The following is a 14,891-nucleotide window of genomic DNA, read 5'->3' as shown; positions in this document are numbered from 1 at the left end:
TACAGAGGTTTCGAGGCAAGAGACTAACAGAGGTGGTTTGCCATTGCCTGCCTCTGTGTAACTTCCGTGGTGGTCTTCCACCCAAGTACTAACTGGGGACAACCCTGCTTAACTTCCAAGATCAGATCAGGCTAGCCTGGACCACCCCATGTCATGCATCAGTTTAAAAAGCCAAAAATGTGGGAGAAACTATATGGCTATATGGAAGGTTGCGAAGATGAGTGACAGTACTCCGGGGCCATGCATAGGTACTGGGAGAGGGGAGAGGCTACAATGAACTGGATTTTGCTTTGCTCACATCCACTGAGCCTCAGTGGGGCGGGGGGAGGAAAAAGGATGAATGAAATATGACTGAAGACTCACTGTATGTCAGTGTGGGAAGATTCTGCTCAGCCAGCCCCAGGAATTATCGTCCGTGTGAGTCATGGTGTTAATTAAAAACATTTCCCAAACAGTTTGCTTTTTACAGAAGGGGGAGGCATAGTAGGAAAATCAGGACTTCACATGTCTGCGTTTCTGAACACGCACAGAAGAATAAATAAAGTTGACAGCATGGGGAAGACAGAAGGGAAATGAGAGGACACGTACAGAAAGTAAAACGACTGCTGACGAGAACGTTGGGCAAAAGAGCTTTGTAATATAATGAACCATAAAGACAACTGGGCTGTGTCAATTTTGCTACAAAACAAAGTGCTGGAACAGTAGGTTCTAAACAAAGGAAAGTATAATGAGATGATGGCTGGTGGGTGGGAAGGAGAGAAGGAAGGAGAAAAGGAGAACAGACTATGGGGGCTTTCGGGGAAGGGACAGACGAAATAGTAGGGGAGGGGGGAAATGACAAGGTCTTGCAAGGACCTTTGCAAGTCCTTGTGGATCCCCCACTTGGAGTAGTATTAATAAGTAGTAGTAATAATAGTAGCAGTAGCTCCAGCACAAGCAGCAATAGTAAATACAACATCTATTATTTAACATAGGTTAAGGAGATTTTTAAAAAGAATATTCTAAAAGAACTTTGATCTGAGAAAATGTACTATACAGGTGTTGGAAGTAGAAATTATTATTGAGAAGAGAATCACTAAAATAAAACCCAAGGCCACATGCACTGATTGTACTGTTTTTTCAACAAAACGGAAACTAAATCAATGCCGTGAAAGCCTTGTTTTAAAAAAGGATGGTTGAAGGATAGTTCTCTTGAAATGATAGAGAGGAGGCCTGAAACTGAGGTGTAAAAAAAAAAAGGTCCACCATCTTGTATTGAGAGTAGAGATGGGCACAAACCAAAATACGAACCAAAATTAAGCACAAACCAGGCCAGTTCGTGGTTCGTAAACCATGGTTCGTCAGATCCCATTTCTGACGAACCGCCACGAACTTTAGGCTGGTTTGTTTGGTGCTTTTGGGGGGTTTGTCACTGCCAACAGCCTGGTGCCAATCAATCAGTTTCCTAGGCAACTTCCTGCAGACCTTCTTCTGACCCAGAAGTGAACTTCTGCTGGCCCAGAAGTGACCTTCTGCTGACCTGGAAGTGATGATTTTCTGACCTGGATGTGACATTTTCACGAACCAAATGAACCAGTTCTCAAACCAGGGGCAGGTTTGTGAAAGTTTGTGTTTCGTGGTTCGTGAAATTTGACAAACCGTGAACCACATGGTTCAGTTTTTTTCCAGTTTCTGCCCATCTCTATTTGAGAGTCCTCAAGGGTATTTGAGAGTATTTCAAGCAGAAGGGCTTGAAATACTAAATTTAATTGGTTGATTAAGTACAGATGATTCGTCAGCTAACATTTCTTTAATCTGTTGGACCGAGAGACTAAAATTCACAAAAGTTAGTCAACCTGTCTTGCTTTCTGGAACGAGGGAGAAAAGACCTTTTCTTCTGCTCGTCAAATGCTAATACAACTCTCTGCTTCCTCATTAATAAACTTTTGGGGCTTATCTATATGGTTATTATTGTATATTGAGATGAACAGCTCTTTATTATGATAAACATCTTTATTGGAGAGTGGAAGCAGATAGACTGAAGACTCAGGTTCAACAGCAACCAGTTTATACTTTTAGAAACCACTCCCACTTTTACAACAACCAATACAATGTAAGCAGCTAGAATCCTTCGTTTGCATGAACTATATACAAGTATCTACTTTTGAGCACAGCGATTGGACTACAAAGCAACAGTTCTGATTGGCCGTGCTGGCACCCAAACACCAATAGCTTTGTAGACCTCAGGAGCCTTCGTTCTACTCAAGCAATACATAACAGTTATATTATCCATAACAAAACGGGAAAGTGATGCCATAGAGTTCGCTCTCCAAAGCAGCCATTTCTTCCAGCGGTACTCATCTCTGTAGTATGTAAGTCAATTCCAGGAAAACTCCAGACCCCACCATGAGAATAGTAAAATGGGAAGTCAGTTCCCAGGGGCTCGGTTTTGACTGGGACTATGTTGCATAAAGAGAAGGGTTTAAGCCTTCCTGGACCGCTCTTTCTCAACCTGAAATGGCCATTGGGAAAACATACATGTAGCAATCTGTACATGTAAGTTCCCCCATATAGGGTCTCCCGGGTACTGTTCAGGAAAATGGTGCAGAGGGGTGAGTTGAATTCCAAGGACGGAACTTGACCCAAAGTTCTTGTGGTGGGCTTGGAAAGGATGCTAGGATGGTGTAAATTATAGTTAGGGGCTTTGCCTCCCATGTCTTAGGAATCTGTTTTGTCCAGAGCACCACCTCCGTCACAATGTATATCGGATCAGCCCCCACGCCCCGCACCCCGGGGCAGGGCTGTATTAACCCATGGCCAGGCCCCTAGGCTTTCAGGTATTTCGGGCTTCCTCCGGCTCTTCAGTATTTCACCCCACTGCAGCTGACAGCCTGAGCCTGTTACGGGAGGTACTAGACTGCAGTACGTACCCCTATATCCATTTTGAGGGTCTCCTGCAGAATTCTATTGACAATTTAAAAAATATTTTTATTGCGCGAGAAGAACTCTTCAGGAAAGCACATTTTGGGGGTATAATTGTTCAATACCGTAACATTTTGAAGTGAATAACATTTTTATTATTTATTATTTATTAAAAATGTATAATTTATGGATAATTGTTTTAATATAAGAGACCATTTGTTTCACTTCAAGAAGGAATTTAATGCACAGAGTGCATAGAAGAAACAGATCTTGGAATAACACATTCCATGCGCGTCTTCGTAGGGAAACACCTCTGCTATATTGCTATATGCAAAATCGTTTCCTTCCAGGAAATAAAAGTTGAAATCTTCTCAATCTGATAAAGAAGTCCTTGGCTACGGCCAATGGCCTCCGTCTTATGCTAATAAAGGGGAAGATGCATACCTGTGGCTCCATAAGCCACCCAAGAGCAACCATCTGAACAGTAAACACAGCTGCCCGGGGTTAGGATGCGCCAAGCGCTCGTTCATCTGATACTCTTTTCAAAGCCTCAGCTTTTGAAATTGAAAGGTTTCATATCGGCTCTTCCTGCTCCCTCTCTCTGTACCATTGTAAGACCATGAGGTTGCATGGCTGCTAGGAATTTGATGTAAGTCGCAGATACAACCATCTCCTACATACATTATTTATTTAATCGTCATGTTTTAAAAGTAGTTTCAACATCAGAGTTTCAAGATATTTGTAACCAATGCTGTTTTTTTTAAAAAAATCCTTCTGTTTGCTGTTTGTCTAAGTAGTCCTTAGCAACATCAATGGCTGCTAGTTTGTTTGAATCAGCCTCATTTTGTGCAATCTAAGTTCAACGCCAACCTGTTTGGCAAATGTGTCAGACTAGGATCCGAGAGACCCGGGTTCGAATTCCTACTCTGCCATGAAAGCTCATTGCATGACTTGTTGCCAGTTGCCCCTTCTCAGCCTAACCTGCCTTACAGGGTTGTTGTAAGGATAAAACGGAGGAGAGGAAAATAATGTAAGCTGCTTTAGATCCTTATTGAAGAGAAAGGTGGGATATAAATGAAGCAAATTAATTTGGAGTTGGAGCAGAACCAAACAGAGCAAATGCATCCCTTATAGTTTATCTCTATTATTTTAATAATAATAATAATAATAATAATAATAATAATAATAATAATCGATTTATACACCGCCCTTCAGGACAACTTAACGCCCACTCTGAGTGGTTTACAAAGTGCATTATTATTATCTTTACGACAGTCACCTTGTGATGTGGGTGGGGCTGAGAGTGCGCTGAGAGAGCTGTGACTGACCCAAGGTCACCCAGCTGGCTTCAAGTGGAGGAGTGGGGAATCAAACCCAGTTCTCCAGATTAGAGTCCCGCCGCTCTTAACCACTACACCGAACTGGCTCTTTGGTAATCATCAGTGGACTTGCTCTGAATGTGGTTTTTTCATTTCTACCTGTCATAGCTGTTTACACGGTTATAGTCTCTATGAGCTTTATCTCACAGCAGCGCATGTCTGTGCCCCTCATTCTGTGGCAATGAACTGTATGGATTTACTCTGTATTGGCAAAAGACGTACTTCCCTTCATCCATCACAAACCTCTTGCCACAATTTTGTTGGGTGGCTCGTGATTTCTATTGTTTTCAGTGGCACTGAATAATTTCTCTCCGTTTACTCTCTCTGGGTTATTCATGATTTCCTCTTTTACATCTTTCCTCAGATTTTTTTTTTTAAAAATTGTAAAACCACAGTTGCTTTTATGCCTTGTATCCAGGTTAGAAGCTGTGACAGAGTAAATATTTAGTCCACATAGAGAGATCTCCCGGAATTACAACTGATCTCCAGCTGACAGAGATCAGTTCCCCTGGAGAAAATGGCTGCCTTGGAGGGTGGACTCTATGGCATTATACCATTCTGAGGCCCCTCCCCTCCTCAAACCCCACCCTCTTTGGGCTCCACCCTCAAAATCTCCAGGAATTTTGCAACCTGGACCTGGCAACCCTAAGTCCACACATGTGTTAGGGTTGACTGGGGTCTAGTAGAATCAAGTGTAGTGAAGTAGAGCGGTCTAGAAGAACCTTCCAAAGCTACAGTTCCATCGTTTTAAAGATTTAATTGACGCATTTGGCCATATACTCCTCTGTTTTGGAGATCCAAGAGGTTGCCAGTTACATTCGTAACACAAACCCATGGTTTGTTTTAACTATAGCTAGCTTGTGAAACCAGGATTCCATTCACAGATAATCACTCAAAATCTGTTTTGCCTAAACAAATGCTGATTTAATTGCTTTTCACTCTGGCCAAGTGTCTCTGAACCCAGAAAGCATACAAGAGCAGTACCAGGGGAAAGGCAAGAATTAAGCCAGGATCATCATGCAAAACCGAAGTCAAAACTGCGGTTGATCAATATCAAATCATGGTTTCAGATCTTTATTTGACAGATTCTGAGTAACCGTAGTTAGTGGAATAACCCGTTTAAACAAACACACTAACCATAGTTTAATTAAACCAAAGTTTCATGTTATGTGGGTCCCGAATCATTGTCATAAGTCACTGCAAGGGTAATTTTCCTTGCTTTCTGAGCAGAGGGTCAGGTTTCATCTCTGGTTGTGATGCCGCAAGCTGAGGTCTGCGCAACTACCAGAACGAAATGTAAAGCGACTTGAATTTCAAGTCTTTTCACATTTCAGGTTCAGAAATGGGGGCCTTTCCCTCAGTATATTGCATGAAATTTTCCAGTAAACATATGCACAGAAGAATATTGGTATCTCAAGGTACATGTTTTAGCATGTAACAAGTGAAACAGACAGGACAGAACCGGGCTGTGAAGACAAAAATGAATGAGATATGGAGTGGGGACAATGAAAAATAATTTGGTTTTGGTCCTGAATTCATCAGAGGATGGAGGGCTCTTATATGTGCATATAGAAAACTCACCAGAGCAATTTTGTTCCCCTGTGTGTAACATATGCCTGATTAGCTGCACAGGAGAAAACAACAGGTTATCAGCAAGTGTAAAAAAAAAAAAATGCAGAGACTAGTTTAGTCCAGGAGAAGGAATGAGTAAGGAATGGGGTTTAACTTGAAATATCGAGGAAGTGGTTAGGTGGGTGGATGGAAAGCAGTTCCAGAGGTCAGCAGCAGCGTGGTTGAATCAGCATTGAAACCCTTATGGGGACACCATAAGTTATCTGCAATTTGATAGCACCGTCCACCACCAATTCCTCTGAATAGATTTAATCTGTTTTCATGCTGGAGTGGCCTGTAGGACTGCCGATATGCAGGTGAGGCCTGAAGATCTCTGGATTGACAACTGATCTCCAGATCCAGAGGAGTTAGCCGTGTTAGTCTGTAGTTGCAAAATAGTAAAGGGTCCAGTAGCACCTTTAAGACTAACCCATTTGGTTGTAGCATAAGCGACATCGGACGAAGAGAGCTGTGGTTCTCGAAAGCTTATGCTACAGTAAAGTTGATTAGTCTTAAAAGTGCTACTGGACTCTGTACTATTTTGATCTCCAGATAACAGAGATCACATCCCTGGAGAAGATGCCTGCTTTGCAAGGTAGACCCTATGGCACTATATGCTGCTGAGCTCCTTCACCTCCACAAATCCTTCCCTTTCCAGACTGCATTCCCAAATGTCCAGGAATTTCCCAAGCTGGAGTTGACAACCCTAGTTCCCAGTTTGCAGCCCAGAGTTTTACCTTTAAAACCACTCAATAAACTCCTGTTCATCATTGTCTCCCAGGTTATTTTGTCCACATCTTCCTTATCTGCATGTGGAATCTCGCTTGCTGCGAGAAGGAAAGGGGAGACAGAAGGATGAAAGAGAGCATGGTTCAGAGAAGCCACAGAGCCTGCATCTCCCACTTAATCGGTAGTTTTTAAAGCTACAATACCTTTCGATCCTCTCATCATCCTATTTTGTGGGTCAGGAATAGAGATGGGCATGAACCGAAATACGAACCAAAATTAAGTACGAACCAGGCCAGTTTGTGGTTCGCGAACCACGGTTCGGCAGATCCCATTTCTGACAAACCGCCACAAACTTTTAGGCTGGTTTGTTTGGTTCACTTTTTGGTTTGTCAGTGCAGACAGCCTGGTGCCAATCAATCAGTTTCCTAGGCAACAGGGGATGGACTTCCTGCCGACCTTCTGCTGACCCAGAAGTGAACTTCTGCTGGCCTGGAAGTGACCTTCTGCTGACCCGGAAGTGACGATTTTCTGACCTGGATGTGACGTTTTCACGAACCAAATGAACCAGTTCGTGAACCAGGGGCAGGTTCGTGAAAGTTTGTGGTACATGAAATTTGACGAACTACGAACCACATGGTTCGGATTTTTTCTGGTTCGTGCCCATGTCTAGTCAGGAACTGAGGTTAAAGAGAGACACTACACAGGGTTGCTGGGCATACCTGTACTTACATGAATGAAATCCACTTCTAAGGCCACTGTTTTGTTCACAAACTTTTTAGAGGCTTGTACTGATGTTTTATTTATTCACCCTCACCTCTTTATACCAGTTTAATCATCAGGGCTTCCTGCAAAGCATCCTTGGAATTGTAGTTTGGTGATAGTGTTGAGAATTGCCTCCTAGAACTACAGTACCCAGGGTTCCGTAAGCCTATTTGTCTGGGAATGGGCCCTACTCCTTTTATAGTTAGGGTGGGATGAGGATGGTTCTTCGCTGTGCTAGTCCAGCTATGATTGAGGTACATAATGTAGCAGTATGCCTAGGATTTCCAGGCTGCAGCCTGGAGAATGTTCACTGATAAAGCAGGAGCCACGGTTGTTCCTCGGTCTTCTTCGCCTGTGCACAAAGACACATGCCCTCATTTTTCCACATTTTGAGTAGTGTTGCACCAAATTTTTGTCAGGGTGATTTTTTTTTTACTGCAAAAAGTTACCCCCCACAAAAGTTAACCTACTTCCCATTTCGTTTGCAAGACCAACAACAACAACAACTGTACTTATATACCACTCTTCTAGGCAGATTACTACCCCACTTAGAACGATGAACAAAGTCACTGTTATTATTATCCCCACAATACAGCTGGGGAGTTGGGGCTGAGAGGAGTGGCTTACCCAAAGCCACCTACTGAACACATGGTAGGAGTGGGATTCGAACCAGCAGAGTGCTGACTTGCAGCCCAACCACGTGACCACTATGTTTCACCGGGGGAGAAAAATTCCGTGGGCCCTGATGATTATGAACAAATCATGTGATGTTTCCATATGACATTTGGTTTGGGTCTGGGTGATATGAGGGAGACATGAGACCACAAATGTCTTAGTATGAGTGATAATGTTGAGATGAGTAGTGATCTGCGAGTTTATATCCTTTTCATTGTGTTATGGATAAAGATTTTTTTAATTCTTTATTTTTGCAATTTTTCCCAAATACGGAAGAATAACAAACCATAAACTATTTACAATACAGAGAAGATAAACTTGTCATGAAGAAGTAACTTATTACAAAGCCTGGCGTCATATATGCCTGTCTGTATATCTGCCATGAATGTATTCATGTTCATATCTGCCGTGAATGTATTGTGTGTTAAGTACTGGTCCTCTGAGGGCATGAGAAGTTTCTTATTGATGTTAAGGCAGTAGGTTATCTCGCGAGTATTTACTTTCTCTTTCCCCACCATGTCCAGCAAGTGTCCTTGAAGGCTGGCTGCGGCCAGCTCAAAATGTCTCTTGGGAACTGAGATGATTTCATTCTTTGTTCTGTCTAGCCTAAATCGAGCTTCTCCCTGACACCCCGCCCCCCAGCTCTTTCGCACCCAAAACTTTAACAGCCTGTATCCTGATGGCGGGAACGTTCCCTATAACTAATATCACCAACCCCATTTATGTCACTTCTGCCAATTCTCTTGTCTGAGCACCTTGAACTTGCTGGATCTCTAATAAAGTTACTTCAAACAATACACCTGTGTGTTTGCTGTGGAGGACTTGGGGGGTTCTACCTGCCAGGGACTGACACCTGGAGGCTAACATTATCCTAGTTATACATAGTGTGACTTTTCAAGTTAAGCCAACAAAACTGTAGACAAAAGTGTCAGAAATTTGTATTTGTTTGGGGTTACATGTATAACTTATAAAGGGTAGCCATTGCTCGAAAAGGGTCGACTGATACTGTGGTTTTGCAATTGTGTGGAGCCAATCAGAAATTTTATCCATGATAAAAATGCCCTATAATTTCTTATTCCAGTTTGATACGGATGGAAGCTTCTCTTGTTTGCTAACAAATTTTTGCAGTTGAAAGCATAGTGAAGATCAATTTTTTCATGACGGCTGAAATTGTGGGATCTTCCCAGAGACATACGAGGATTATTTCGGGCCACTTAGGAACTGTATCATGGACAAATATATAGGCTTACCAAGTTCCCACTGGAGGCAGGGGATCTTTTATGTGGTTGCAAGGAACCCCCACTGTCAGGTAGGGTTGCCACCCACCAGCTGGGGGCTGGAGATCTCCCAGAATTACAACGGATCTCCAGACAACAGGGGTCAATTCCCCTGGAGAAAATGGGAGCTTCAGAGGGTGGACTCTATGGCATTATATCTTTCTGTACTATCCTTGAGTACTATAGATTTGTGTGCATGTGCAAGGAAAATATATGATGCATAGTCTGCTGGGACAATGCAATATCCGCGTAACCAATGTGCAGTCTTGAAGGAAGATGGCAGTAGCTATTGCCCACTTGCTTGCACTGAAAAATGTAAAATTCTGCTTTATGGTTCTCAGCCAAAGTGGTCAGTTCTCCATGATTCCTTGCTAGGTAGCAGTTTCCCTTTTTGTTTATGAGAAGGGGGCATTGTTGTTCTCAGCTCCTAAACATCTCCTCTCACTCAATTCCAATAATCCCCGAATAGTAAAAAGTCCAGTAGCACCTTTAAGACTAACCGACTTTATCGTAGCATAAGCCTTCGAGAACCACAGCTCTCTATCTGATGAAGTTGCAAAATAGTAAAGAGTCCAGTAGCACCTTTAAGACTAACCGACTTTATCGTAGCATAAGCTTTCGAGAACCACAGCTCTCTATCTGATGAAGTTGCAAAATAGTAAAGAGTCCAGCAGCCCCTTTAAGAGTAACCAACTTTATTGTAGCATAAGCTTTCGAGATGCACCTGACGAAGAGAGCTGTGGTTCTCGAAAGCTTATGCTACAATAAAGTTGGTTAGTCTTAAAGATGCTACCAGACTCTTTGCTGTTTTGCAACTACAGACTAACACAGCTGACTCCTCTGGATCCATAAGCCCAAATTCTCCATTCAATTGCTCTTTCCTAATACTTTGCTTTCTATCTTTCTCTTTTTTTCTCTAGGAAGAAGCCAGCTATGGCTCCAGCCCCCTTGCCATGCTGACGGATACCTGCCACAAATTTGGAAGAACCAGCCCAGCACAGGATTCGCCCCCTCCAGGAAAAGCAGAGAACCGTTTGGGGAAGACACCTTATCTCTTGGGAGTGGAGCCTTTTGTTCCAAAAGTCTGGAGTGCTGAAGGTATGGGAGATTCCTACACAGCCACTTTCCCTAACGGGAACGGACTGATGTCCCCCTCGGCCAGCCCGCAAGCTTCCACGACTTACAATAGCGACTACAGCCCTTTCTCCCACTCCTTCCCCGCCTCGCCCACCTCTCAAGATCCATCATCTCTGTTGGTGTCCAAGGGACACCCATCACCAGACTGTCTGCCCAGTGTTTACACCTCTTTGGACATGGTACACCCATATGGCTCCTGGTACAAAGCTGGTCTCCACCCAGGTATCTCCACCAGCTCCAGTAACCCCACCACTTCCTGGTGGGACATGCATTCCAACAGCAATTGGTTGAGCTCTCAGCCCCAGTCTGACGGACTCCAGAGCTCCCTGCAGTCGGTGCCTAGCCAGGCCCCCATCAGCCCTCAAGTGCCCAGTTACACTTCGGAATTCACCACTTTGAACCCGGCTCCTTACCCTGCTGTGGGCATCACTTCCTCGTCGCACCTCCTGCCTTCCGGCCAGCACGTGCTGCCCCAGGAGATGTACAAGCCCAAGCCAGTGGCCAACAACTCCCTGATGGAAAGCGGGATGGGACTGAAGTCTGGAAGAGGTGGCTCGTTTGGAAGTACGGCTGGCCGGTCTACTTGCGACTGCCCCAACTGCCAAGAGCTGGAGCGGCTCGGGGCCTCGGCAGCCAGCTTACGAAAGAAGCCCATCCACAGCTGTCATATCCCAGGCTGCGGGAAGGTCTACGGGAAGGCCTCGCACCTCAAGGCTCACCTGCGGTGGCACACCGGGGAACGCCCCTTCGTCTGCAACTGGCTGTTCTGCGGCAAGCGATTCACCCGCTCGGATGAGCTGGAACGCCACGTCCGCACGCACACCCGGGAGAAGAAATTCACTTGCCTGCTTTGCAATAAGCGCTTCACACGCAGCGACCACCTCAGCAAGCACCAGAAAACCCACAACGAGATGGGGGTGGGCAAGCCCCCCGATGGTGAAGGGGAACGGGAGGAGGCTGCCACGGTGGCTGGTTCCCCCACTACCGCCATGCAAGATGGCCTGCCAGGAGAGGAGAAAGATGCCACCAGTCCGGAGCAGAGCAACCTGCTGGAAATCTAGGTTGGGCATTGGATGTCTGCTCCAACTTCCTCCACCACTACCCCCCCTTTCAAAACGTCTCTCGTCTAAATAATTTATTTGGGGGGGCGGATGCAGACATAGAGGCTGTTGGTCTTTCTGTCCAGACAAGACGTGTGCCAAACTTCCCTCCCCCTTTAACCCCCGAAGCAAAACTTTGCTGAGATACCTGAAGGTTCGTGACTTGGTGGCTAAACTCACAAATATCCAAGCCAGAATCTGAAGCTAAATCTCTGGTGGTTCTATGCAATGTTACAACCAATGTTTTTTGTCAGACACAATATCTCGAAAGTATGGACAAGATGTTTGAAGCGATGCCTATAAATACCTGGGGGTTAGCCTAACTGGGGTTAGCCAACTGGCGAGCAAGACCAAATTAAAGTAGGGTTTTCTCAGGGTATGTGATTCTTTCCCACCTAAGGTAGCCTGCTGCCCATTTGAATTGGAGCATTTCTCCTTGAACAGCTTGCAGGGAGCAGGAGTTCAGATCTGCTTAGCAGCAGGTGGAGAAAGGAAGGTGAGACGTTTGGACCGCTTCAAGACTAGGTATGGAGTACTTGCATCCGCAGGACATATCCCTGCTTTAGAAGTGTTTAAATAAGCAAGCACAATCTTGAGCCGGAGATATGACGAAGAGGCTGGACAGGTCCAGATCTTGATCGGTGCTCCTGCACCTTTCAGAGTTGCATAGAAAAGCAAATTCCTCCAGGGGACTGAGCTGAGCCACCTCTGACAAAACTTTGCCCTCCACGAAGTGGTTAAAGGTACATTTAGCCTTCCCAGATGAGGGTAACAGGAAGTAGGACAGGTAGGTGGATCACAAAACGAAACAAAATTCCATTGCATATATAAACAGTTTATAAAAGTTTGGGGCCCTCTGCTTTGTAGCTCACGCATCTGTGCTATTCCATTTACAATGATAAACGTAGCAAATTTAGGTGTTCGTTTGGAAGATAGCTTTGAAAGGAGATGGGTGGCCACCCAGTTTTACATCCATTCTCACCGATCCACACACAACAGTGTGTGTAGATCAGTGATCTACACAACTGGTGCTCTATTCTCCACCAGTCCATCTTCCATCCCTGCCTGCTGATATAATCAGGGGAAACGATACAATCCAGACCAAGGAGATATTAGCATTTTGCAGGTGTCAGCTATGTTCAGGTTTAGCACGTTTGCATCAAGCTGGCAACATGGGAACAGAAGTTGTGCCTAAATGTGCCATAATTGGGAGGATGGGGCCCTGAATGGTTAAGCAAGACCATTCTTCGATGGTTGTTGTGGGTTTTCCGGGCTGTATTGCCGTGGTCTTGGCATTGTAGTTCCTGACGTTTCGCCAGCAACTGTGGCTGGCATCTTGCTTAGATGCCAGCCACAGCTGCTGGCGAAACGTCAGGAACTACAATGCCAAGACCATGGCAATACAGCCCGGAAAACCCACCACCACCATCGTTCTCCGGCCGTGAAAGCCTTCAACAAGACCATTCTTCCACTGAAATCCAAAAAGCAAAGAAATCTTAATGTACTTTGTGCAACACAGAGGTAAAGAGGGTTGGGAAGAAACCAAGGTCAACCACTCTGCAGGAGTAAAAGAGGGGCTGTAAGCTGTCCCGCAAAGGTGCTATGAGGCCTTTGGGTTTTTCTCTCCCCATGTATTTAATCTAGAAGTATATTTATACCTTAAATTATGATGACAAATTAACAGAAGGAAGAAGGTACCCGGGTTCTCCAGGAGGCCTCTTTGATGTGAGGCATCTAATCAGGGTTGTCTCTCTGTTAATTGGGAGACTTTCTTTGTGCAAAAGAGCATACCTGCCCTATATTCTCTCTCTCTCCCTCTCTCGCTTCATGTGATGAAAAGAAGAAGAATATTTTAAATCTTGAAATGCTTTTCATTTCTGTTTTGCTGTGTGTGTGTTTTTTGAAAAAGATCCATCGCGATTTGAAAACCCTTGTTCATATAAGGTTGTCAGTTGCTGAGGACTTGCATTTTTAGGGGTGGCGGGGAGACCAATTTTAGTTTTAAGTTGCTGACAAGTGAACCGGGTTTTGGCAGGGATGGGTGCCACTGACACAGGCCCCTGTTGTTTTGGGGCATTATTTGCTTCCTATTACGAACCATTCTCTGTGGATTTATGCAGCTGAACTGCTTTCATATCCCTTTGATCTGCTTGCTCCTATATCCAGGTCAAGGCTACCAGATTTACAGAGAAACTACATATTACGCTGAAGGAGAGGCTGATGCCAGAAATGAGTTGAGTTCTTCCCTTATCTTCTGCAAAATTTAGACACACTTGCTCATGTTGTGACATCATTACATTGCGCATTTCCCTGCCCCAGCGTTATTGGCTGGAAGCAGGGCTTCTTTTCAGCGGGAGCGCAGTGGGACGGAGTTCCGGCACCTCTCGTGTCCGGTGGCCCCGCCCCCCTGATCAGACAGAGATTGGTTCCCCTGGAGGAAATGGCCGTTTTGTAAGAGGGCCCATGTGTTTCTTCCTCATTTCCCTCTTGAGAGTTCCACCACCTCTTTTCTCAGGGCCAAGCTACACATGACGAATGATACTTGAATGGCAAGTGGATTGATTGGAGGGCAAGTGAACAGGGAGAAATACACTTGCCGTTCAAGTGTCATTCGTCATGTGTAGCTTGGCCCTCAGAAAAAAAGCCCTGGCTGGAAGAAACGAAGATATGTGACAGTGTGATGAAGTCACACGTGTACAAGTGTCAATAAGAGCAGGGTATTATTCAGCAACAAAACCAGTTATAATTCTGCATTGCTGCAAAAGAAAGACACACTGTGCCAACATCAGAAGGGTGTAAAGAATCACCTTAAATATTGCCAGCACCATGCCTCATGCAGATGGAAATTCTTCTTTTTTTTTAACAGTATGGATTTTGCTTGTTTTTAATTTAATTAAAAAATAAAATGTAAGCTATGTTGTGTGGGGGGGGAAAGCTTTTTAAAAAGACTTGGTCTTTTATGTTCAGAGAAAAGTACAGTCTGGTGCTCTGTACCACAATTTGAATAAAATTGCACTCATACTGTCTGAAATGTTTCTGGATTGTGGATTTATAGCTGCCGAACAGATGAGCACAAGGTTCCTATTTATTTTTAAAGCAGCTCAGAACAGTTTGACATGCTATTCAGAATCATACAGTAAATCAAATTTTAAATGCATTAAGATGGGTAGCCGTGTTTGTCTGTAGCAGTCAATAAGAGCAAGAACCCAGTAGCACCTAGAAGACGAACAAAACTAGGCTGTTTTCACACTGCTTACCCGATTGTGCAAAACTCCTGGAATGACACACCTTCCTGACACGATTTCCCACGATAATTCTGG

The 14,891-nt window shown here is 44.4% G+C and overlaps 1 protein-coding gene across 1 annotated transcript; it reads left to right on the top strand.

Annotated features, from left to right (window-relative positions):
* Window positions 1-10,260: 10,260 nt before the first annotated feature.
* Window positions 10,261-11,623, top strand: SP7 (Sp7 transcription factor). The gene has a single exon (XM_055003757.1). The coding sequence runs from the start codon at window positions 10,288-10,290 to the stop codon at window positions 11,530-11,532; it is 1,245 nt and encodes a 414-aa protein (XP_054859732.1). The 5' UTR covers window positions 10,261-10,287; the 3' UTR covers window positions 11,533-11,623.
* Window positions 11,624-14,891: the final 3,268 nt, after the last annotated feature.

Source organism: Eublepharis macularius, chromosome 19 (genome assembly GCF_028583425.1).
Source record: "Eublepharis macularius isolate TG4126 chromosome 19, MPM_Emac_v1.0, whole genome shotgun sequence".
Lineage (NCBI taxonomy): Eukaryota > Metazoa > Chordata > Lepidosauria > Squamata > Eublepharidae > Eublepharis > Eublepharis macularius.
This window is presented reverse-complemented; position numbering and strand designations above follow the sequence as displayed.